Genomic DNA, 26005 nt, shown 5'->3' with positions numbered 1-26005 from the left:
TGTTTCAAATCAAAGGAGGGTATGGGTGAACATAACTTTTACAATTTGCATAGAAGAATGAACCCTAAGGATATGACTGAACATAACCCTTTAGGATTTGAATAGAAGATAATGACCATGCAAAGATTTCTTGTGTTATTTTCAAATTTCTTATGTGTAAAATAAAGTCTCTTGTAAAAAAGACATAAAACTTAGTCTCAGTTGGTTGAGCATGAGACTTTCATAAAGGAGGTCTCAGGTTCGAAACCCCTAGCTCGTTGCACGGGGCTTGCCTAGTGTGGGTTATCTCTTTTGTGCGATTTGCGAGCTATTGCACAGGAGCATGGTTTGCCCTGTATGGACTCGAACGATAGCGACTGCGGGTTTCTTGTCATCAAAAAAGTAAAAAGACATAAAACTAAAAACAAATTTGTAAAGGGCTACAAAACCAATTTACCCGCAAATGATCCTTTAGAGAGTTACATACTCAAAGTGACCTTTAGAAACAACGATAACAACAACAACAATAATGCTTCAATTTCATGGTTAGAGTCGGCTATATGAATCTATCACCTTCTTAGAAGCCACAAAATCATCACAGGTGTCAACTTCAGATTTGAGTGTGCCATTTGCCATCGGGATCCGTTGCCCCAGCAGGATCTTCTCCTATAGACTTTGACACTTCTCTAAGGGTCTTAAACGACGACGGCAACAACAACAACAAATACAGACAACGTTATAGCCGGATATATGAATCATCACTCTTATGCAGGAGCCACAATATCGTCACTGGCGTAAATTTCAAATTCATGGTCACCCTCCGTGCCATCGGGATCTGTTGCATCTGCAAGAGCTGCTTGCTCTTCAGGTTTTAACACTGCTCCAGGGGTCTTAGCCTCTTGTATGATCCTCAATATTTCTTCCACTCTTTGCTGAGGTTTGTCACAAATTTCTTCAAATCTTGAATTCTCACAATCCATTAGCTCTTTTGGCAAATTCTTCAAGAACCAGGGATGTTCCTTTATTTCTGGAATGGTGATCCTCTGTGCAGTGAAAATTGACATGTTTTAAAAGCTAATTTAAACAAAGTCTCATCAATATCACAATGTGCAGTTTGGTAATGTACTTCAGTTAATGAATAAACAAGTTTGTACAATCTTTTGTTTGCCAAGAATAGCGGGCAGATCCAAAATATAATCTTTATGCATTCGAGTTCGAAATTCTATCACAATTCATTTGATCTACTGGGTTTGAAATCTATTATTTTACTTGTTTTGTGAATTATATTAACGTGTATATAGGGTTTGAATGAAAGCTATTAGGTTTGGATGGACTGTAACTTGTACACTACATCCGCCCTGGCTAAGAGGAATAGTTCCAGCCCCAAGAACTATGCACAAAAAAGGAGAGTTTACTTCCAGTGAGATATATATGATATTAAATGAAACACCAATAACGCCAAGTCATGACAATAAATTGACCCACTTGCCCAAATCTTGTGCACACCACTACTTAATCGCTAGCAAGTTGGATATTGGAGTACTCTTGGATATTGTGTGAATCTTCAATATCTAGTTATCTACTTAGCTTCATTTAAACTCATCTCATTCCCATATCATAAATGATATTCGATAAAATACTACCCCCTCCGTCCCAATTTATGTGACACTTTTCGCTTTTCGAGATTTAATTTGACTAAGCTTCGAAGCTAAATTGAATTAGATTAACTCGATATTTTAACATTAAGATTTATATATTTCAAAACTACATGAAAAGTACTATAAATTGCAATTTTTCTCATATCAATTTGATAAAAAAACACATCTTAAAATGATTGTCAAAGTTCATATAATTTGAATATCGGGAAGCGAAAAGTGTCACATAAATTGGGATAGAGGGAGTACTGTTTAACAAAACCCCATTTGTGAATCTTTCACTAATACGCGCACATTGGACATGTCTGATGTCACTTCAACAAAACTGAGTTACCTTGGAGGGGTTAGCAACAAAGATTCCAGAAAGGAGGTCCTTGCACTCCACAGATATTCGTACATAATCAGGTATGGAGTATTGAGCATTCACTATTCTCTGAAAAAACAAGAAAAGAAGAAATTCTTAAGCTGCGCGCTAATTTTTATGTTGTTCGGATTCTTAAGAAATATTACCGTGCGCATGTCAGATCCTCCAAAAGTGGCACATTTTTTAAGGATTTGACACGATGCGACAATAGTGAACAACATAGGCTAATTTACACAACAATTATGGTCCTCGTAAGAATTAAAGTATAATTTGTCCAGATAACAAAATCAAATTAAATAACTTTATTATTGACTCACCTCAATGGTTTTACGAAAATTTCTTGGATCCTCAGGATCCTCAAAGGGGTATGCTCCTACTAACATCACAAACAATGTCACTCCACATGACCACATATCTGCAATCTGAAAAAATAAGGACTTGATCATATGAGCACAATTTTCCAAGTGAAACAACATGAAAAATGGAATGCGAATTCAAGATTTGAACTTTATATTCTCGAGCTCGGAATTCTATACGACCTATTTGATTTACTAAGTTCGAAATAAATTATTTATACTTATTGAGTACTTTTTAACAAGTATACAAGATCCGAGCCAATTAGTATTAGAGGAACAGGGGAAAAAGAATAGAAGTTATAAGTCACACTCCAAAGAGGGAGCTCGTCTGAGAATCACTTCCGACACTCCAAAGAGGGAGCTCGTCTGAGAATCACTTCCGACATACCAAACACGAAGAAACTTAGAAGTAATGGTGGAGCTATGCATATTGAATAGGGGCAGTTGAACCCCTTCGCCGAAAAATTATACAACATATACAGGTAAAAAAAATTATACTAATAATTTGTTGAATTCCCTTTACTTAAGAAAAACTTCTAGTATAGTGTCTCTTGAATTCTCTTGTTATTATAATTTTGATTCTGCCACTGCTTAGAAATATTCGTACCTTCCCATCATATTCCTTACGCGACAGGACCTCAGGAGCAATGTAAGCGGGCGTTCCAACAGTCGACTTGGGTGTTGAATCCAACAAACCAGACTGCATTAGACAAGAAATTAGTAAATAAAAACTTATTATTCTATAATTTAGACAATACCAATAATCTTCTTAAATTGAATATAATGTAAGAAACCTTGGAATAACCAAAATCACATATTTTAAGACGTGGCGTTGGACTTCCATCAAGGAGAGTGTTCTCCAGCTTTAAATCCCTGTGACAAATTTCCTACAATATTATAGACAAAGTGTCATTTGAGAATAAGGCACTCATGAAAAAAGATGAGAGCATAAATGGAGAAATACTTTCATGAAATTTTACCATGGAATGACAGTAGCTGACTCCAGATATTAGCTGTTGGAAGAAGAAGCGAGCCTGTTTTCCGGAATAACAAGAACGAATATTTGTATAACATTCTCATTATGAGTTAACGGTCAAAAATACACTTGAACTGTCGCTTTTTTGTGAACCAACTATTTATCAAAACATACCTCAACTATTAGTTGTTCTCTTTTCCTACTTGAATAGTTGAAGTAGGAAAATGGAACAACTGATAATTGAGGTGTGTTTTGATAAATTGTTGGTGATAGTTCGGGTAGGAAACTCACGAAAAAGTGATAGTTCAGGTGTGTTTTTGACTATTAGCTTTTTCATTATCATAAACTACAGGAAGAATACAACCATAAAAGGAATATGAGATCTTTATAACCTCATCTTCACTAAATCTGCCAGCACTGTGAATTTTAGCAAAAAGTTCACCACCTGCTGCATATTCCATAGCAATTGCTAAATGTGTTGGAGTTAACAACACCTACACAAAAAAAAGCGCACTTTCTGTGACCGTACATGAAATTAACAGTAATCCAAACGGTTCCTGAATCTAGCATATGAAAAAATTTCATTTCCACTAGTACAATAACAACATACCCAATGTAATCCAATAAGTGGGGTCTGAGGAGGGTAGAGTGTACGCATACCTTACCCCTACCTCATGGAGGTAGAGAGGCTGTTTTCAGAAGACCCTCAGCTCAAGTAATGCATATCAAAACTGATTTAAAAGAAGAAAATAGAAGTAACGGCGATATCTTAAATAAAAGGTAAGCAATACAAAGCATACAGGGAAAAGGAACAGTAACCACAATAGAATAAAGCGATAACTGAAATACAATAAACAACAGGTAGTAGCAGATATCAAGGGACCAAAAACTACGAGAATAATTTAATAGAATCAAGTTTTCAAAAGCAACGTAAAAGTAAGTATTTACCTCTTTAAATCTGACAATATTGGGATGCTTTAATGATCTATGATTTATTATTTCCCTCTGCACATTCTCGTCAATCTGAAACAAGAAAAATAATCTGTATCTATTAATAGGCCTAACATAACCAAGAGTATAATAACCCTCATTTGATGTTATTTGTAAAGGGGAAATTTCTGTGAGCTGTAAATACTTCCTGCAGGTTTGGTAATAGTAGTAGATAGTTTTTCAAAGTAAAAAAACTATTTTTTTCATATTAAAGTAACTGACTTTATCCACTGTAACAATATGTAAAGTTAAAAACTATTTTTTGTTACTTAAAAGTAACTAAAGTATGATCACAAATTCTTATCAACTATAACAGTGAAGTCACCTTGATGCGTAGGTCTTGTCGTTAAAACATAAAATTTTAGTGATTTTACTGTTACATTAAGTTCAGTTATTTGATAAAAAGTAGTTTTATGAATGTTATAGTGAATAAAATTTATTTAGTGTTCATACGTGAACTTCAACCTTAACCAGCAAAAGATTATAGAGAAACATCAGTCAATTAAGCAAATCCAGTACAAACCCCAAACAAGTGAAAAATCAAAATATAATCAACAAAAACATAGAGCATTGAAGAAGCAAATCATTTATTAAGGAAATTAAATTACCTTCTTCCCTCTTTCAATGTATTTAACAGCAACAAGCTCCTTTGTTTTCTTGTCTTTTACAAGCCTAGCCACCCCAAAGTGTCCAGAACCAAGTTTTTTCAATGGCTCATACCTCTCCTCCATACTCAGTTTAACTAAAAAATCACCAAGTAAACAAATTTTTGAAAGCTTGAAGTTGGAAAAAAAGCCACAAATTAAATGATGTTTTAAAGAACAAGAAAAATCCAAATCAAGAAAGACAATAAGTTACAAAAATAACCTTTTTTTAAGAAACAAAACAACTAGACTTCTTGACCAATCCCAGATAATGAAATGACTCAAGTACTCTCACTGCTCTTATATAAATAGTTTGAGAATCTAAGCATGAACGTTGGGTATATGTTACTCTCTCCGTCTCATAATAAGTATCACCTTAGTCAAAAACATGCATATTAAGAAACTAATAATGCAATGCGAAGTTTACCAAAATATCCCTATATAATAAAAATAATTTTTTTTTTTTTACCTTTTGATTAGAGCATGCATAAGAAGTAAATCTTTTGACATTGGGAATCCAACAATACCAAGTTACTATGTGGCTTTTCCAATCATCACTTAGATGTTACTTTATTGTCCAAGAGGAGAATTGGAAAAAACTAGTCAATTTATGTCTTGGTTTCCTAAGATGACATTTATTATGGGACAAAATTTTTTGGCTAAAGTGACACTTATTATGGAACGGAGGGAGTATTATATTAAAGGATATGTATGCTATTAAGGGGTTGGCTTCAAACTTCAAAGTTCATTAGTCTATGGTGTCTTTTTTCACCTTTTCCAATAGATTCTGTCTGAGACACTTGTGAGACTCTGTAGTGTGTCTAGTTTAAGATTGCAAATGGTTGTTGGATAACATTTTAATTTACGTATTTTATGATTTTAAGCTTCATGAGCTGACCATAAAATTCATCTACATATCAGGTTACTTTTAAAATAATTAGACGTATCTATCTATGATAAAATATTAATTTATAATCTACTATAATAATTTAAAATACACCAATAATATGAGAAAATATTTATACTATTGAGTATATATAATTTAATTTTGCCAAAACTGCAGCTCAATAGCTTTGGTAACCTAATTTACAAAATAACCAGAAAATGTATAGGTTTCGTATATTTATACTTATATATGCATATACTATCCATATAATTATATTATACATATGGTGTGGGGGTGTGTGTGTGTATGTGTCTGTGTGTATATATATATAGAGAGAGAGAGAGAGAGATTACCCAAAGCTATATATAACAGTGTATAAGTTTTGTATATTTGGGCTATTGCCAGTAATTAAGTTTGGCCAAAGGTACATTTACGTAGGTTTCATTTTTACTTTTATCTTTACTAAATGTGCGTAGCGGGACCCTTGTTAATAGTATACGAAAATCTTTGCACTACCACAAAAGGATTTGAGAGACCCACAAAGTATAAAAGGTAGGATCTTTCAGAAAACGGATACCTATTAAAAGAGCTATTCCGGATGACTTATCCAGCTTTGATCCAATGCTAATAACACTGACACTTTTTTTTTTTTAATGGAGAGTATGAAGTTCTTCTTTAATGTGTTATTCTTGTTTTCGTTTCTTTGCTAAATATTTGTTTTTGTTTTAATCATTAAACAATAGCTTATATAACACGAATAAAATATTAGGAATAATAAATAAATAAATAACTCCTTAGTGGACCTCGAGCCATTAGGGCCTGATTAAATGGGTCAAGGGTTAGAAGTTATATGGGGCCCAATGATTTCGTAAAGGAATCGGCCCATTAGACCTGCTTAGTAATTAGTATTCATTCAAGTTTAAAGACATTATCATTTGCACTTTTTTCCCCATTTTGTGCTGGTCTTTAATTTTTTCACCTCAAGACAATTACTTTTTTTTTGTGGGGTATAAGTTGTATTTTCGCTTCATAATATGCAAGTTATGTTGGATCCCTTATAGAACTTATGTCCAGCTAGACATAAGTTCGATTTTGAATGACAAAATTAAAGACCAACTCATTTGAAGGATGAAAATTAAAACCAGCGCATTTGAAGGGAAAGCCATGCAATTTCTTTAAAAAAATATTAGACAGAATCAATTTTGCTTTGCATCTGATGAATAACTATAACGTATAAGAGTTACGTTTAATACTATAATTTTTATTTACTAGTCTTATCATTTTTTCACTTTTGTTCTTTACTACATTTGTTGTTTATGAACATGCACGATCCCCAGTACCAAGTGTCTTTAGTTTATGATGAGTTGTTTAAGTTTTGAGAGTTACCAAAGCGTTTTTTTTTTTTTTTTAAATGTTTAGTTTATGAAGTTTGTTGCTTAGAGCAACTCTCAGTTACCACCTTTACCTTTTAATCTTAGGTAAAATTGCAAAGACTAAGGATATATTTGGTGAAATATTTTTCAATTTTATTGTGTTTGGTTGGTCAAAATATATTGATAAACATTTTCCTAGAAAAAATAAGTTTTTAAAAATTAGAAAAGTGACTTCCCTAAAAGGAGTAGGGAAAACAAGTTTCGTAGTTGACTTTTCACACTATCGTCTCTTCGCTATCACCAACACCCCACCCACAACCCGGCCTCATCAGCCTCACACACTCCCTCCTGCCTGCATACACCCCCCCCCCCCTTCTTTTCACAACACCGCCCCTGTCCCTCCATTCCCAATAGAATTTGCCTAAATTATATATAGATGCTATTGGAGTGTAGTTTAGGCTAACTTATTAAAACACCAAAAAATATGTAAGAAAGTCACTTATTTACCGGCACACCCTAAAGGTTGCTTTTGTTAAGATCTTTTCCATTTTAATTCCATTTTGCGCACTTTATTTGAACATGTTCTTTTCTGGACCTTGAAATCAGAAGAATATAATATACCTATCTCTATCAAAAAGGGACAATCTCTAACCGTTTTGTTTTGACCAAAAATAAAGGTCATGGGGAGGCTGTGGAAACGTGTCTGCTCCTTTCCTTTTTTATTTTTCCATTTGAATGCCAAAAGAGTAATATTTTTTTGAAAATCTCACTTTACCCTCTTAACATTTAAGGGTTGGAAAACGATATATTGAATGAGAACGATAACCCCTATCTAATATTTTCCGATGAGAATCTTTTATTTTTTAAAAAGATTTTTTTTCTTTTTCTTTCTAGAATTAAATACAAAAATATATATCTCTTATTATTATTCCATTCACCTATTCCGCTGAAAATAATGTATAACAACTACTTGAAAAAATCTGTTAATAAATTTCAAGCTACGTGTCATTCGTTTTTTTTTTTTTTTTTGTGGGGGGGGTGGGGGTGTGAAGGACAAGAGGGTCAAGATCTTAATTGTTATACAGTTTAGTATTAGTACCCGCGCAATGCGCAGACAATATTAAAAGATACTATTCATGTTGAATTGTGATGTCGCTGGTTTGAGCACATTATATCATATTGTTTTAACAAAATGTGAAGTATCATCTAATTTTTTTGATATAATACACTCAAATTAACGATATTTCTGTGAAATTAAAGGAAACAAATTAATCTTTCTAAATATTATTTGAGTTGATCTTTAGATTTAATTCATAATGAATATATATACACATTTCTCTAACCCTTTTCTCATTCAGTTTTTCTTACTATGATAATTTAACTATTTTTTTCATTTGGTATCTTACTTTTAATCAAAATAATATCATATATGATATTAGTCGTGATTTTGAATTCGTCCAAAATATAAATAGAAACTTTCTCTTGTTAATTGTCGTAAGATAAATTGATAAATTTAATAATTACTATTTAGCACTATTTTACATAAGCAATTAAATTATCTTCTCTTTTGTTTCCAATCCACCAAATTTAGTGTTTTAATTTTAATTGTTGATAATATATATATATATATATATATATATATATATATATATATATATATATATATATATATATATATATATATATATATATATATGGACGAGATTCAAAACTTGGACATATAGAGAAAAATATAGGTAAGATTTAACAAAGATTAAATCTCGTTTTTCAATAGCTAGATTAGTGACTTTTTATTATTTTTTTGAAATTAAATACTTATTCTCACCGAAAAACATTGGATAGGGGGGTTATCGTTCCCATTCAATATACGAGGGGGGTATCGTTTCCCAACCCTTAAATGTTAGGGGGCTAAAGTGGGATTCACTCTATTTTTTTTATTGAATAAATACCCATAACTACTATTCTACAATGATAAAGGAATGCAATCTAAGGCCTACGGAGAACAAAAAAAAAAAAAAAAAACAAAACAAAACAAAGAGAGAGAGAGAGAGAATTTCATTGTTTTGTGTAGCATCCTAATTTTTCATATTTATTCGGACTTCCGCTGATAATTTTAACCTTGGGTATATGTATAGTGTAAGTTTTGGAAGAAAAGGGTTCATCCCCTTTCGGTACTCTAGCACCGCCCGTGCAAGCAGGCAGGGGTGGAGCTAGCCCTTTCGGTGTGGGTTCGGTTGAATCTAATAGCTTGTGTCAGAATGATATATTTGTATTAATTTTTTTGCCAAATATGTACAAATTATTAATTAAGAACTCAGTAACTTTAAAGCATTAAAACTCCGACCCCACAAACTTCGAATCCTGGCTCCGCCTCTGCAAGCAGGTCGATCATCAACATACACACTAAAGTCTAAAAGTGGTATAATACAACTATTATACAGAACTAGCCATGAAATGAATATGGACTATACATGCACTGAGTTGTCAAGCTATACGGAAGAGAAAATGTTTTACCAAATGATCCATTCACACGTGAGATGTATAGAACCAAACTTTTTACTACCTACCAATTACATACTTTTCTCCAACAACATGGGAAAGGACATGTGGTTGTTCTTCTTCTTTGAAATATTCAACTGCCTAAAATTGAATGAGACATTCAACATCATCTTAATTTCTTCAAAAACATATCACAAGAGATTATCAAATTTAGTGATGACGAACTATAGAGAAAAGAATTTAAAAATTCCCTTAATAACAATACTATATATTGCTAATTCTATGAAATATTCCAACAATTTTGTATTGACCAAAAGGTCATGAGAAGGCTGTGAGAACGTATGTGCTCCTGTCCATTTTTCACTTTAATTTGTTGGATTTGAACGTCAATGAAACTATATGGTAGAGTCCAGATGATAAAATTGGCCCATAAAAATATGATTCACTCAACTTGCTCAAGTTTAGACGGATTATCGACCTGTTCATTCACCAAATTCAGTTCATCTAAAATTGGATTGATATGTAGCCCATATTAATCATGAGAAACCTTAATAAAGTATTTTAAAAGAAAAACTTTTTTTATTTGATATGTAAAAAGAAGTTCTTATTAGCTAACTACAAATTATAAGAAAAAAAATAAAAAATTAAAACTTGGTAAGAGTTGGGCGGCTTTGGTTATGACCCATATAATTTAACCCATATTAATTTGACTCCAAAATTTGACTTCAATTTTTTACATTATTTTCGTTCCAAAATACTAATTTTCTATCAAGGCCATTCCAATTCACAAAATATTTTTTTTTAAAAATAAAATAAAATAAAAACCTTCTAATTCTCAATTAAACAACCCATTTTAGTCCAAGTAAACTTTGGACCGATTAATTCATTTTGGCTGGCGCAAATTCAGCTAAACCTACTCATTTGACACCCATATAACAATGCATGTTCTGCAAATGCATTCACACGTGAGACATATTAAACCTAATTACTTTTCTCGAATTTATCAATGGGAAAAGACACGTGACTCCTCTTTTTCTATGAAGTATGTTACGGTCTAAAATAGAATGAGACCTCCATATTCATCTTTCTTTAAAGATATCACAAGCAATTATCTACTTTAGAGGTGTCAAAACAGGGAAAAATTTAGACACGAAATTCCCTTAACGATTATTATTAGCTAGCCATTATAAATGCATTTTATATACCTAATCAATTATTAACTACGTAAAAAAATTTTACACTATCAACTTAATTTACTAAGTAAACTAGTTACCCCTTATTTTTAGTAACCAGTTATACCCCCCCACCCCAAAAATCAAATAATGGAAATCCCCTTTTTTTTTCTTTTGATTACGACTCCTTCGAAAAAACCTCAAATCAGTTGTTTCTCCATGTTATAGAGAACAAAATTTAAAGAACTTTCATCAAATTTCATCAGTTTACCACGACGCCACGCACCCATCAATCATTATCGAAAGTTCTGTAGACGTCCAACGAGACGTTAATAAGCTATAAGTAGTGCCCCACGTTATTTTTGTAATTTATATATCTTGTAACATAACTTCTTTTTATATTATCAGTGTATAAAAATTAAACTCATATGGAAGCACAAAAGCAGACACGCTAAATAACTACTCACAGAAGTTGCATGGAAATGAATATGGAGTATCATTATTCGCCCTCATGCATGGTCAATCTTAGAATTATAAAAGAGTCAAAATGCATGTTTTACAGATGCATATTCACATGTGAAGACAAAACCTACTTTACTAGCTACCTACTCGTGATTGCTCTTCTTCTCCGCCCCTGCAATTAGGGTGGTAAATTAGCTTCTAATATATGATTTGTTCAATCTGTTTAATTTTTTTTGGGTTAATAAACTGCGTATTTACTAACTTAGTCAATTTTGATTTGCTCAATTCAACTAACATCCTAAAAGTTGAGTTAAATATGAAGCTCGACTAATTGAGTTAAATATGAAGACCAAATAATCCATGAGAAACTTTCTCAAAATATTTTTAAAAAGACTTTTTCAATTTGATAATTGTATATAACGGTAACAAGAAAAAAAGTTTTATTAGGTCATTAACCAAATTATAAAATAAAATAAAAAATTAATTACGAAATTGAAACTTGAGAAGCAATGAAGCATTGAACGAGTTGGCTTATGGTTCATTATTACTTAGTTCATTGTGATACAATTCATTTTAGCCTAAATAATCTTTGGATGGGTTAAGTTGATGATTCACTTAGTTATAAACTCAATTTATTTTAATTCATTGCCCAACCAATCCATTTGTCGCTCCTGTATTCTAACTGCTAAAATAGAATGAGACATTCATCATCATCTTTCTTTAAAGATGTCACAAGCGATTATCAAATTTATGGCAATTGTTAGCTAGCCATTGAATAAATGCAAAATATATATGTAACTTGAAAAAAAAAATTGATATGTACCTAATAATTGTTTGCGTAGAAAAAAAAGCGAGTTTATTTTAAAAAGTATTTTTTTCAAAATCTTTTTTCAAAAAAATACTTTTGGCTAAAAAGCGATTTGTGTTTGGCCAATTAATTTAAAAAGTACTTTTGAGCAGCAATTAGTGTTTGGCCAAACTTTTAAAAAGTGCTTCTATTGTATTTTTCTCAAAAGTACTTTTCAAAAAAGTGTTTTTGGGCAAAAGCTATATTTTTTAGCTTCTGAAAAACTGCTTCTGCTACTCCCTAAAAGTACTTATTTTCTCCCAAAAGCTTGGCCAAACACCTTATTTTTTTTTAAAATAAGCACTTATTAAAAAATAAGTACTTTTGGGGAAAAAATAAGCTTTGCCAAACAGGCTATAACTATTGACTAAACATCAATTCCACGTGTTAAGAAGAGACAAATTTAAATTTTTATGTCAGCAGCTAGGTAGAGAGCACCACAAATTAAAGTCGCTAACTCATTCAAGAGTTGACAAAGAGGCCGTTTGGTTTAGCTGATTTATAGCCTGTTTGGCTAAGCTTCTAAAAATAGCTTATTTTAAAAAGATCTTTTAAAGCTAGCGCTTTGTGTTTAATTAATTTAAAAAGTACTTTTGAGCAGCAATTAGTGTTTGATCAAGCTTTTAAAAAGTGCTTCTATGTGTATTTTTCTCAAAAGTACTTTTCGAAAAAGTGCTTTTGGGCAAAAGCTATTTTTTTTAGCTTTTGAAAAAATAAGTACTTATTTGGGCAAAAGCTACTTTCCAAAAATACTTATTTTCTCCCAAAAGCTTGGCCAAACACCTCACTTTTTTTAAAATAAGTACTTATTAAAAAAATAAGTACTTTTGGGGGAAAATAAGCTTGGCCAAACAGGCTATTAAAGTAGCTGATAAGCTTTAAGTGTTGATAAGTATTTTTAAGTGTTGAATCTGATTTGATAAATAAGCAGTTACGCGTTTGGATAAAAGTACTGAAACTGATAATAAGCTACTGAAGTGTTTGACAAAAAGTGTTGATAAGCATTTTTTCTGTTACAATGACTTAAATACCCTTAAAATCGTTTACACTTATAAGAACACTACTTTTATAAGTTTTTAAATACCAAATTATTTAAAATACTAAATAATTTATGCCTCATTTTATTTTTAATACAAAATTAATTAGATAAAATTATTTCTTAAGAATATAATTTATTTTATGATAAGCTAAATTACAATCGTAAGCTATAAAAAAATATTAATAATTGTACTAAAGTTCGTTAGTATAACATACTCAAATAGTACACAATATTTGAATAGAAGAAACACATATGCAATTAATGAAATTCTGTTTGTTGCTACTTAAATCAAACCATTCAACTATTAGAAATATCTTGAGCAATCAAATCACGAGCAGCCATCCAAGGGTATTATCTCCTTGATTTTTTGGATTTTTGATTTTTGCATTTATGAATTTCTCGTATGTTTTTAATGTTGGTAGAGGAGAGCTGCTAGGTTTTAAAGACGTGAGGTGAGGAAGTGACGAGGGTTAAGGTTTTATTAGAGTAAAAGTATTTCAGGGATTACGAAATAACATTAGAGATAGAATAGTAAAAGTCTTGGTCAAACTAAAAGTGCTTATAAGCTCAAAAATAATAAGTTGGGGGGAGGGGGGACCAACTTATGACTTATGGCTTATTTTTAGCTTATAAGCACTTGACTTATAAACACTTTTATTTTTACCAAACACGAAGATAAGCCGAAAAGTACTTATAAGCTTGTTTGCTTAGCCAAACACCCTCAAAGTAAGGAGATAAATATAAAATTCCTTTACTGACAATATTAGCTAGCCATTGGATACATATATGGCATGTACATGGCAACTTACTATACGTCAATCGTCTAAAGAAAAGAACAAATTAAGATTATATTTTTTATAATTACTTTATAATTATATTCTTAACACGCTCCGGTGGTGATGGAGTGTTGTGTCTGGTTCATCTGAATTTATATCCAAAAATATGATAAAATTGTAACAAATATAGTAGGTCTTAACCCTTAATTACAAAAATATATATAGGTCAATGCTAAAAGTTCTAAAGGTCGAACTCATAAAGTTTAAGTTTAGAATCCGTCTCTGCACATACTTTCATATGCTAGCTAGCTTGATTCATTTTATTATAAGACCAAGCATGTGAAAATTCTTTTTGATCAGAAGTACCGTTGAAGGCAGTTCTTCTCGGTGAAAGCCGAAATGGCCAAGAAAACCAAAACTAGAGGGAGGGGGCAAGAGATCCAAGCAGCGAATCCAGATGGGTTCGGGGGGAGGAAAGAAATTCCTCAATCAGCTGATGCAAAAAAGACGAAAAGTGTGAATGTACTGAATGGAATTGTTCCGTTCAATCTCAACCAGAAATCAACCATGGAGACTCCAATTGGGAAATCGATTGGGCAGAGCAGTGGAGTGGCAACTCAGCAAATGAGTGCATCACTAGGAGCGAACCCAAAATCAACAAAATCGTGGGCGGATATGGTGGAAGATCCAATATCTGGTGAGTCTCAAAACCTAGGGCAAAAAAGCGAAACATGGAGTAAAATAGTGGGGGCTGAACCCAGTAATGGAGGTTTAGACCTAGAAGGCCAAGAGGGAAAAGTTGAAAATGTCAAACTAACAATGGAAGATATTAGGGATGAAGTAGAATATTGGAGTTCTACAGTTATCTGTTATGTGTTGGGATCTAACCCCCCACAAACAGTCATGGAGGGATACTTTCGGAGGGTGTGGAAGGTACTAGGGGTGGCTAAAGTGGCACAGGTAAATAGAGGGGTATTCTTAGTGAGATTCCACAATAAGGAGGATAAAATCACAGCTGTAGAGGGGGGCGTACTAATGTTCGATAGGAAACCCATAGTGGTGAAACCATGGAGACCTGATGTTGAAGTTACTAAGGAAAAGGTGGATAAAGTGCCGATATGGATTAAGCTGGTAGGACTGGATATAAAATATTGGGGGAAATCAGCACTAACTAAAATAGCTGGAATGGTGGGGAAACCACTGCGAGCAGATAAAGCCACAACCCAAAAAGAGAGGTTGACATTTGCAAGAGTACTAGTTGAGATGCCCCTGAATAAAGAATACCCGAAGGAGGTAATGTTTGAAAATGAGGTGGGGGTGATTGTGGAGCAGAGGATTGAATATGAGTGGAAGCCTACCATGTGTACAAGGTGTAAGAATTTCGGTCATGAAATTCAGGAGTGTAGAAGGCAACAGAGGGACAAAGAGTGGTTAGAAAAACGGGAGAAGGAAAAAAAAGAGGTGGAACAGGGGGAATATGTGGATGAAGGAACACAACAGCAAAGGGAGAGGGTGAACATGAAAGGGAAGGAGAATAGCATGAACACAAACAAGGGTGAAGGAGGAAAACCGAGCCAGATATCTATACAGAGGAACCCTTTTGCAGTCTTTACAGCATCAGGAGGAAGATATGGGGCAAAGGCAAGGGGAGATAGTGTTGAAACAGCCATGTGAAGACCACAACTGTAAGGGTGGGGATAACCCCACGCCCAATGGATAAACTTGGGTTTTGGAATGCCAGAGGTTTGAATAGGGCCAATAAGCAGAGGGAGATGCAGCTCTTTTTGCAAAAATCAAGAGTTGGACTATTTGGACTTCTGGAAATTAAGATTAAGAGAGCTAAAGCTCAACAAGCTTCTCTTAATCTGTGTAATGGTTGGGCTTTCACAACAAATCTTTCTGCTCATCCTGGGGGAAGGATTTGGCTATTATGGAAGCCTCAAATTTTTAATGTCAATATATTGTGGTATCAGCTCAAATAATACACTGTTGGGTGCAGCATAGAGGTACAGGAAAACAGTTTCACGTAACTATGGTATATAGGTATAACGACCAAGCAATGAGGAGAGTAATGTGGGAAGATATTCTAAGGGTGTATGGGACTATGCAGGGACCCTGGGCAGTTATGAGCGATTTCAATAATGTGCTACAGCAGCAGGACAGAATGGGCAGCCCTGTCACACTCTCAGAAATTAGAGAGTTTAGGAAATGTGTGGATATATGTGGATTGCAAGACATGAAGTCATCTGGTGCATATTATACCTGGTGCAACAAGCAACAAGGGACTGCCAGAGTCTACTCCAAAATAGACAGAGTGCTTGTGAATACGAAATGGAGGGCTGATCTTCCTGCATCAGAGGTACACTATAGTCCTGAAGGGCTGTTTGATCACTATCCAGCTATTATCAGCTGGGAAAATGGGGGAAAAGGAGGAAGGAAGCAGTTCAAATATTTTAATATGTGGAGCTCTGCCGACGATTTTGTTGAAAAAGTGAAGAATAGTTGGGATGTTCCTATAGCAGGAAGAAGAATGTTCCAGGTGATTGGCAAAATAAATAGATTGAAGGCAATACTGGTACAGCTAAATAAAACTAGATTTAGTGACATAGAAAATAAAGCTGAACAGGCCATGACGAAGCTGGTTCAGTGTCAAGAATTAATCCAGAAAAAGCAAGGGGATGCAGCATTGTATAAGGAGGAGGAGAAGCTGGCCAAGGAATGCAACAAGCTAAATCATGCTAGAGAGCAGTTTCTCCGACAGAGAAGCAAGGTAATGTGGCTACAAGAAGGTGATCAAAATACCAAATTCTACCATAATTACCTCAAAGCTCGAAGGAATATCAATAGAATTTTTACAATAAAAAGGAAAGATGGGCAGTATGTAGGGATATAGAAGGCAATAGTGAAGCATTTCATCGAGTACTATGTGGAGCCCCTGTTGGGGACAGCCAGTGAAGAAAGACAACATGTGAGTAGGGACATACTTAGAAGAGGACCGGTGGTGACACGGACTAAAGCCGAATGCTAACGAATCTTCATCGGAGGTAAAGAAAGCTTTATGGGAAATAGGTGGGGACCAATCACCAGGACCTGATGGGTTTGGGAGTAAATTCTTCAAGGATAGTTGGACTATAGTGGGGGATGACATAGTTGCGGGTGTATTGGAGTTTTTTGAGTCAGGTGAAATGCTCAAGGGGGTGAATGATACTGTTATAACCTTAATCCCGAAAGGGACACACTCTGAAAGTGTAGGGGATTTTCGACCCATATCATGTTGCAACACTTTGTATAAAATTCTCAGTAAGATGATCTGGTCACGGCTGAAAATGGTATTGCCTAGTATCATATCTGATAACCAAAGTGCCTTTATTACTGGCAGGTCTATTGTCCAAAATATTTTGATATGTCAGGACTTAGTGAGACTATACAATAGGAAGAACTCTACTAAAAGTTGCTTGATGAAGATTGATTTGAGAAAGGCATACGACTCAGTCGAGTGGGGGTTTGTACAGGAGATGCTATATGGGATGAATTTCCCAGTAAAGTTTATCAAGTGGATCATGAAATGCGTTACTACAACCCAGTATACAATAGCTATTAATGGGGGACTGCATGGAAATTTCAAAGGCAAAAGAGGATTGAGGCAGGGAGACCCTATATCTCCACTCTTATTTGTGATTTGTATGGAGTATTTTACTAGACTAATGCACTGGGTGACAGAGCAGCCAGGGTTTGCATATCACACTAAATGTAAAGAGCTGAAGCTGAATCATTTGTGTTTTGCAGACGATATGTTAATTTTCTGCAAAGGGGAATTTAACTCTATAGTATTGATGCTGAGGGCTCTAAAGACCTTCTCTCGACTTCGGTGAATACTAATGCAAGTAAATCAAATGTGTTCACTGCCAACATGGACCAGCAAGAAGTAGCAGATGTATGTGAGCTGACCGGATATATGAGAGGTAAGTGGCCATTCAAATATCTAGGGGTGCCCATCAAGTCAAAACGACTGAATGCAGTAGATTGTGAAATGTTGATAGAAAAAATGACAGCTAGAGTGAAAATATAGGGTACTCGGAACTTATCGTATGCGGGAAGGGTGCAGCTTGTAAACTCAGTGTTGATGCACACACATAGCTACTGGTCAACCGTGTTTTTATTGCCGAAACAAGTCCTCAAAGATATTACCGCAATATGTAGGAACTTTCTATGGACAGGGCAGGTGTGTACAAACAAACCACCCCTGGTGGCATGGGACTTAGTGTGTCAGCCAAAGAAGAATGGAGGACTGGGGAATACAAACTGTGTAGTGTGGAATGAAGCTGCTATTGGGAAATATGTGTGGAACATTGCAAATAAAGAAGATAACCTTTGGGTGAAATGGGTGAACCACGTGTACCTGAAAGGAGAAGATTGGTGGCAATATAAACCATCACAAGAGAGCTGCTGGTATTGGAAAAAGATATGCAACATAAAAGAAAAATTCAGAACTGGATATAGGGGTAATGAGTGGCTAACACCAGGAGGGAAGTACACGATTAGAAATGGCTATTCTTGGAAAATGGGGAGTGGCATACAACAACCATGGTGGAGAGCAGTTTGGTCTACAGTGGCAGTTCCAAAACATAGTTTTATATTATGGCTGGTGATGCATGAGAGACTACTCACTCGGATGAGACTAGCAAAAATGGGCCTATGCCACGACAACCTGTGTGGACTTTTGGAAATTCCCTGGAAACTATAAACCATCTCTTTTTTGAATGTGCATACTCACAGATGTGTCTTGAAACGGTGCTAACTTGGATCAAGGCTCCAAAATGCAGATTAGGAGTGCAAGGGCTGTGGAGAAGGCTGGTGCGAAGAACGAAAGGGAAGATGAGTAGAGGGCTTATATGGGCAATATTATCTGCAACGGTATATCATATATGGTCTGCAAGGAATGATGCTGTATGGAATCAAAAAATTATCAGGCCTCAACTGTTGGTGCAGCAAATACAAGAAGACAGCAGGATTAGAGCCTTAGAGATGCTAAAGAGAAGAATAACCAGTAACGATAGGAAATGGATAGAACAATTGTATATGTAGGAAATGTATAGGGTCTAAATAGGGGTCATAGAAAGTGAAACTGAAGAGGTGGTCGTGGTATGTTAGACAGGAGAGTTTTACTTGTTTTTTTTCTTTTGTTGTTTATGGGCTATAAGATATATGTAACTGTGTTGGGATGAAATAAAATGAGTTTGTTCGACCAAAAAGAAGTACCGTTGAAACTCAAACTTAATTAGGATTGTTGCCTGCTTACCATATTGAATTATGTAACAATCTCATCTAATAAAAATAAATTGTAAGAGGGAGCACATTTTTATTACTTAATTATGTTCTCAACATGTGCAAATAAATTACACGCACCCTACTAAACATCTTTAACTAATTCTTGCAATCCATGATTTCAGACGAAGGAATCAAGAATCAACAATAACACTCGTAGAGTCATCGATAGGTTTTGAAGATTAATTTTGGACCACGGCTAGTTGCATGGAATTTCAATTTTGTCAGCTAAAATATACTCCTAGATAGTACCACACAGTTGTAACAACTAACAAGGGATTATGGAATTTCAGAAAGAATATTCTATGTAATTTGAAAAAAGTTATCAAGTAATTACGACTTTCCTATACTTTTTATTTTTCCTTGGTAAGACTTTCTTTTCCTTTTTTGGGGGGCAAATATCAAATGGTTAAAGTCAATTGAGTATGTTCATATAGTTAATTTGTGTTGAGGGTAGATGTAGTGCAGAAGCTATGGGTTTATTTATATTCATTGATTTTTTGATTCAGATTTTGTATATGTTTTAATATACCTACTCAAATAAATATGAACAAATTTTTTTGAGACTAAGGTCATATTTTGAGTTCACATAAAGTTTATATCTCAGATCTGCTTTTATTTGTACTACCATACAAATTGGCCTCTTTAAAGAACAACAGTGTCCCAATTTCAAGTAACTTATAGATTAGCTATATGAAGTTATACTCCATCCGGTCTTTTCAAAGTGTCTTTTTAACTTTTTAAAATATGTTCAAAACAAAAGTCATTTTCAAGATTCTATTATCACAAACCACTTACCCCCCCCCCCCCCCCCCCGCCTCTCTTGCCCGCACCCCTCCAAATTACTCTTGCTATAATAAATTGCAGGAGCAACTTAATTTTCAAAAGGTCTTTCAACTATATTTTTATATTTTCCAGGAGAAAAGTTAAAGGCAAATATAATCAAATGACCTCTTTAATTATTGCATTAAATAAGTTTTTTAATCAATATGTGACATTCTAGAAATTCACACTCAAAAAGGACCGTAGGAAGTATGAACTTTTGTCGTTCGATGTCGTTTTATTTTAACTCTTTCCAATTTAACATTTATATAATTGATTCCTTTAGCTTTAAAAAGAAGTGTAAAATATAGCTAATTCCTTGCTACACAAGATGTATTTTATTGACTAAATCGGTGATCTAAGATTACGCCGTAATCTCAAACCGACAAAGGAATTTTGTTTTTAAAAGAAGCCGTAGAAATATCAGATGGAAAATTCAAGAGAAAGTAAAGTGCCTTGGTGTAAAAACGTAGGTTTTTCAAGCCTTCTAGCTATAGCACCTGCACGAGCAATGAAGTCTAAAAGATCCAGAACTAATAAGGTAAGGAAGACTATGTAGTTGATTAACTACTAAAATTATCTCTCTCTCCAAGTGTTGTCGCAAATAACATATCATTACAACAACAACATACCACTACAGCAAATTTCACTATCTGTGACGATTTATTTTGTCACTTAAAAGTCATATTTCGTCACAAAAAACTTTTTGTGACAAAAAAAAATTCGTCAATCTTTCGTCCCTAAACCATGGGTCACTAAAAGTATGGTATAAATTTTATAAAATAGCCGCCTGAACCGTACCATTGACACCCCTAATTGTACATATTAATTGTAAGGTCCCATAGATTTTTATATTTAAACTAGACTAATTACAAGTTTAATGATGTAATTAAAGTAATATCCGTTGTGTGCAACCCACACACGAAAAAATATAATTGGAATATGATACCATGAATATGGGGAAAGTTTAAGGCATTGAGTGTGGTCGCGACTAGGGATGTTCGCAGTTTGGTTAGAAACCGATCCAAGCCGAAGATCGAACCAAATCGATTAAATAAGATGATATTTGTTTGGGTTTGGGTCTAGTTTGGTTTAAAATTTTAAAAAATGGATAAGTTTTGTTTGGTTTGGTTTTTAGTAAAAATAAACCGAACAAAAGTTCGAACCAAACCGTCAAATTATATACACAATTTTATAATTGTATATATCAATATATTAATTTTTATAAGCAATTTTAATTACTTTGTATACTTTTCATCAAAATATAATTCATCTCTAATCGGTTAATGAACTTACACCTTAAAGCTCATTTCTTAAAATAAGGCCATGAATCCAATTAATTCAATTATTTAAAGAAACAACTATAAGATTTGCTTATATTTATTTTGTTTTTCTTCTAAACTTTATTCACTTGATTAAAGCTTATACATTTTAAAATATTTTCTCCATATTCCAAATAAATTATAGCTATCACAATAAAAGAGTAATAATGGGTTATAAGTTGTAAAATAATGAAAAATTCTTTCCTAAATTGTAGGGAAAAAATGAGAAAGAGAAAACATTTGGTTTCTCAAAAATCGAATAATTGAACCAAACAGAAAGCAAACTGACAACAACCAAACTTATTGATATGTATTATATTTGATTTGGTTTGATTTTAATAATTACAAAATGGAATAAATTAATTTGGTTTTAATTTTAGCCAAGAACCGACCCAAACCGTACTATGAATACCCCTAGCCGCGGATATTAATAGTGAAGAATCTCAAATTTATATAAAAAAAAAAATGATTGAGATAAATTGTTTGTTGCAATAATTCTTACTAAATACCGTGCCAAAATTATGGCTAAATTCTTTGAAAAAATAATACTACAAAATTATGTGATAGAGCTACGGCAAAAAATTATTGTAAAAGCTTTTCATAAAATAATTATATTAACTATTGCAATGAATTAGTGATAGATTTTCCGTTACTAATATAACTAGTCACTAAGATGTGCAGTGCGCTATTACTACAAAAATTGTATTTAAATATTACAAATTCTTACTGATTTCTTATGAAGTAGAAAATATAAAACATCTATGACATACAACATTATTCAAAATATTTTACTGTATCTAATATTAATTATGCATGTATATTGTATTTCTATTGAATATTATAAAATTAATGAAGATAAAATAATGAGAGACATATGCCATATCTTTAAAAATACATTTTTTTTAAAAATGTAATTATATTGTTATCCATGAATCTTTGCGCTCTTCGTATGTTAGATGGCATATCATTTTTAAAGCTTCTTCTTTCATCTAAACTTCTAAAATATTTAAAATCAAAGAAAATTATGCTTGTGTGGTACATGTTCATCGACCAATAAAACTCTCATTTTTATTTTATTTAGATCAAGATGTCCTATCATTGATGATCTTTTGACATATAAGCACCAAAAAAATAAAATTCGTAGCCAATAATTACACTATTCAGCGACGAAATTTAAGTCGTAGCCATTTAAAAATTGTATTTTTTGTGACAATTTTTGTTGTGACTAAATTGCAGGTTAAATAAAGACAATAATACAATTGTCACTAATTGTGTGAACTATTAGTGACAAAAGGTAAGGTCACAATTAAATATAAAATTTTGTGGCTAAAGTTTACAATGATTAGCTACGAATTCTAATTTGTCGCTATTGTATCAACATATTTTTTGTGACGAAAGTTTTTCGTGTCCACAATGTAACTAGTTTTAGGACAAAATATGGTTCGTCACAAATTGGGTACATCATTAGTGACAAAATAATGTGTCACTAATAATTTTAAATTCGTAGCAAATAGTACTTAATAAATTGCGCCAACTCATTTTTTGGTGGGAAACTATAGTGGACAAAAATTTGCTACGAAATATTATGTTTCGTCACTAAAAGTATGTGTCTCGTGTATTTAAACACGAAAAATGAACAATTGGTGACGAATTTCATACCGTAGCTAATAATTTCGTAGCTATATATCACATTTGTTGTAGTGTACCCAGTATATTCTCACATGGTGTGGGGAGGGTAGAGCGTACTCAGATCTTAACCCTACTTTGGGAGGTAGGAAGGCTGTTTTCGATAGACCTTCAGCTCAAGAAAAGGCCAAGACAATAATAATAATAATAATAATAATAATAATAATAATAATAGGCAGTAATATCAACATATAATAAGATAAATGACGTTAAAGAAAGAAACAAGCAAGCAATATGAGAGATCTAAAAAAATAAGCGAGTGAAGAAGATAATAATACTCCTAATATGGAAAAGAAATCCTCGCGGCCCCCTACTAGCCCTCTACCCTGATACTCAACCTCCACACCTTCCTATCACCGATCATGTCCTTGGTAAGCTGAAGTAGCGCCATATCTTGCCGAATCACCTCTCCCCAGCCTTCTTTGGCCTACCCCTCCCTCTCTTCGGGCCCATCATCGCTAGTCTCTCACCTCCTCACCGGTGCATCAACGCATCTCGCCGCACATGGCCGAACCATCTCAACATCCCTTCCCGCATCTTATCCACCACTAGGGCCACATCCACCCGATTCCGAATCACTTCATTCCGAAAATAACATATCATTATCGGGTCAAAATCATTTTCACTTCAATCCTCTATTTATGAAATATATTTTTATATTATATATAATTTATTTTTTTAGCCTGGGTATTTCTAATTTAAGTTCATTAATATTATAAGTATAATAATCTTTTATGAATTTGTCACAAAATCTAATGCTAGTTATTACAATATTATATGCATTAATTAAGTATGTATATATGTATGTACATGCATGTGTGTGTATATTTAAATTTCACTCCTCCCTTATTCTCTTGTCTATTCGAGTTTAGGTTGTCATTAACGGAATATTTCTTAAATTATGATTTAAAATACATTTGCAATATGAATAAGTTAAAAAAATAGTCTTTTTTCTATTAATTTTTTTTTTGTATTACCTGCATTGAAATATATTTTTAAAGTTATTATTAATAGATTTTAGAGTTTTTATTATTATTAATAAAATTAACTTTTTTTTCATTCTGTTAATTTATCTCATTATAGAACATCATTAATTTATATACTCAATTAGTATTTCTCATTTTTTTTCTTTGCCCAGAAGGTAATATTTATTTTGATAGGAAATTTGATGCATAGATTTAAGAAAATGATAATTGTCATGATTTTAAAGAACTAAAAAAAGAATACAAAAGCTTATAATGCAAGGGTAAAGTAGGCATTTAAAAGAGCCAGTTAGGATAAAGCCGGGGGGGGGGGGGGGAGGAGAATGTCTATTATTGAAATTTGAGGGGGGATTTGATTTATAAAGCAAAGTTGGGGGTGTAAATGATTTTCACCATATCATTATCTGTCGTAGGGATTTTTTTCATTTTTAAAGGACCCAGTACGGAGAATCCGAGTAAAATTCACATATAGCCACTTTTTAATCTCTGTAATTGATAAATAGCGTAATCACAAAGTCTCAAAATTTCATATGTGAAACTCCAGGACATTAGGGGCGTATCCAATAGTTTGGTTATGGGTTCAATCTTTGGCCCAACTAGCCTGCATATACTCTTAACATGGTATGATATTGTTCGCTTTGAGCCAAGCCCGTACGGTTTTTCCAAAAAACCACACAACATTAAGAGATTCTTACACCTTATATGTTTAACTCCCAATCTTTTCAGCTATTGAAGTGGGACTTTTTTCGCACACCCAACAATTGTCACGACCCAAACTGGAGAGCCATGACGGGCATCCGGGCCCTACCTGCTGAGCACCACTAATCATACATTCGTACCATAATCATAAACGAGAGTGGACCTCAAGGGTCGTTAGATAAAAATCTGCAAGATCATAAGAGAAATATCTTTGAAAAATGGATGAGCCCGAAAAGGCATACTATATGACTATCTTTGGACAAAAACTGTGCAAGCCGACAAGGCCATCCTGAAATACTATACAACAAAAATATAGGCCGAAGGGGCCATACAACATCTAAGTAACCCATGACTGTCTACAAGCCTCTACTGGAGTATATGACATAATACGGTCGGGACAGAGCCCCGCCGTACCTATATGCACACAAAAGTATAACGTACTAAAAACACAACAGCAACTCCGGAACAAGAGGAGTGCCCCAATATCAGCTGTGCAACATCCTACAGTGGCGGATCGTCAACCTATCCACTTGAACCTGCGGGCATAAAACGCAGCGCCCCCAGAAAGAAGGGACGTTAGTACAAACAAGGTATCGAGTATATAAGGCATGAAAGTAACACGAAGAAACATAAAAGTGCATAGGATAAAATGAATGCAACCTGTACGTCTGAACTGCTACTGTGGGCCAACGATATGCATAAATATTGTGCATGCATGCGTAAGGGTCATACATATATATATATATATATAACGCCTGTCAAGCCTCTGTGAGCATCCCATCGTATCATATCGGCCTCTGTAGGCATTATCATCATGTGACCAGTTGATCAGGTTGTAGTGCGTATATAACACTGTCACCTATATACATACACACACACACAGGCACACACACTGAATCTGGAGAAGGACTTACTGAAAACAACATTCTGGAACATGAATCAACTTAGAGCATCCCTAGCTACTAAGAATAAGATCATTATAGAGTAACATTACGTTTACGTTCCGTACATAAGGATCATGACAAAAGAAGGAAAGTTAGCCTTAACATACCTCAAGTCGTCCAAGCAATCCAACAACGAGATTATTACAACTAGAGCGCCAATTCCATAACAAAGGAATACATATACAACTTAGATGGCACCAGTACAT

At 33.7% G+C, this 26005-nt stretch overlaps 1 protein-coding gene across 1 annotated transcript; it reads right to left on the bottom strand.

The window, feature by feature from the left end:
• Positions 1–202: 202 nt before the first annotated feature.
• On the bottom strand, positions 203–5230 carry LOC132031043 (serine/threonine-protein kinase SAPK3-like). Its single transcript, XM_059420890.1, has 10 exons — positions 5188–5230; positions 4929–5062; positions 4279–4353; positions 3723–3824; positions 3335–3388; positions 3149–3241; positions 2962–3054; positions 2316–2420; positions 1969–2067; positions 203–1022 (listed from the first exon to the last, which is right to left on the bottom strand). Exons 2-10 carry the CDS (start codon positions 5049–5051, stop codon positions 744–746), a joined length of 1023 nt encoding a protein of 340 aa, XP_059276873.1. The 5' UTR covers positions 5052–5062; positions 5188–5230; the 3' UTR covers positions 203–743.
• Positions 5231–26005: the final 20775 nt, after the last annotated feature.

This window comes from Lycium ferocissimum, chromosome 1 (genome assembly GCF_029784015.1).
Source record: "Lycium ferocissimum isolate CSIRO_LF1 chromosome 1, AGI_CSIRO_Lferr_CH_V1, whole genome shotgun sequence".
NCBI classification, from domain to species: domain Eukaryota; kingdom Viridiplantae; phylum Streptophyta; class Magnoliopsida; order Solanales; family Solanaceae; genus Lycium; species Lycium ferocissimum.
Note: the sequence above shows the minus strand (reverse complement) of the source record. Positions and strands in the feature narration are given on the sequence as shown.

Coding starts and splice junctions, on each gene's coding strand:
- LOC132031043 (XM_059420890.1), bottom strand. CDS start 5,051: ATGGAGGAGAGGTATGAGCCATTGAAAAAACTTGGTTCTGGACACTTT. Junction 3,389..3,722: donor GCAGATTTAGTGAAGATGAG/GTTATAAAGATC, acceptor TCCGGAAAACAG/GCTCGCTTCTTCTTCCAACA. Junction 2,068..2,315: donor ATTTTCGTAAAACCATTGAG/GTGAGTCAATAA, acceptor TTGTTTTTTCAG/AGAATAGTGAATGCTCAATA.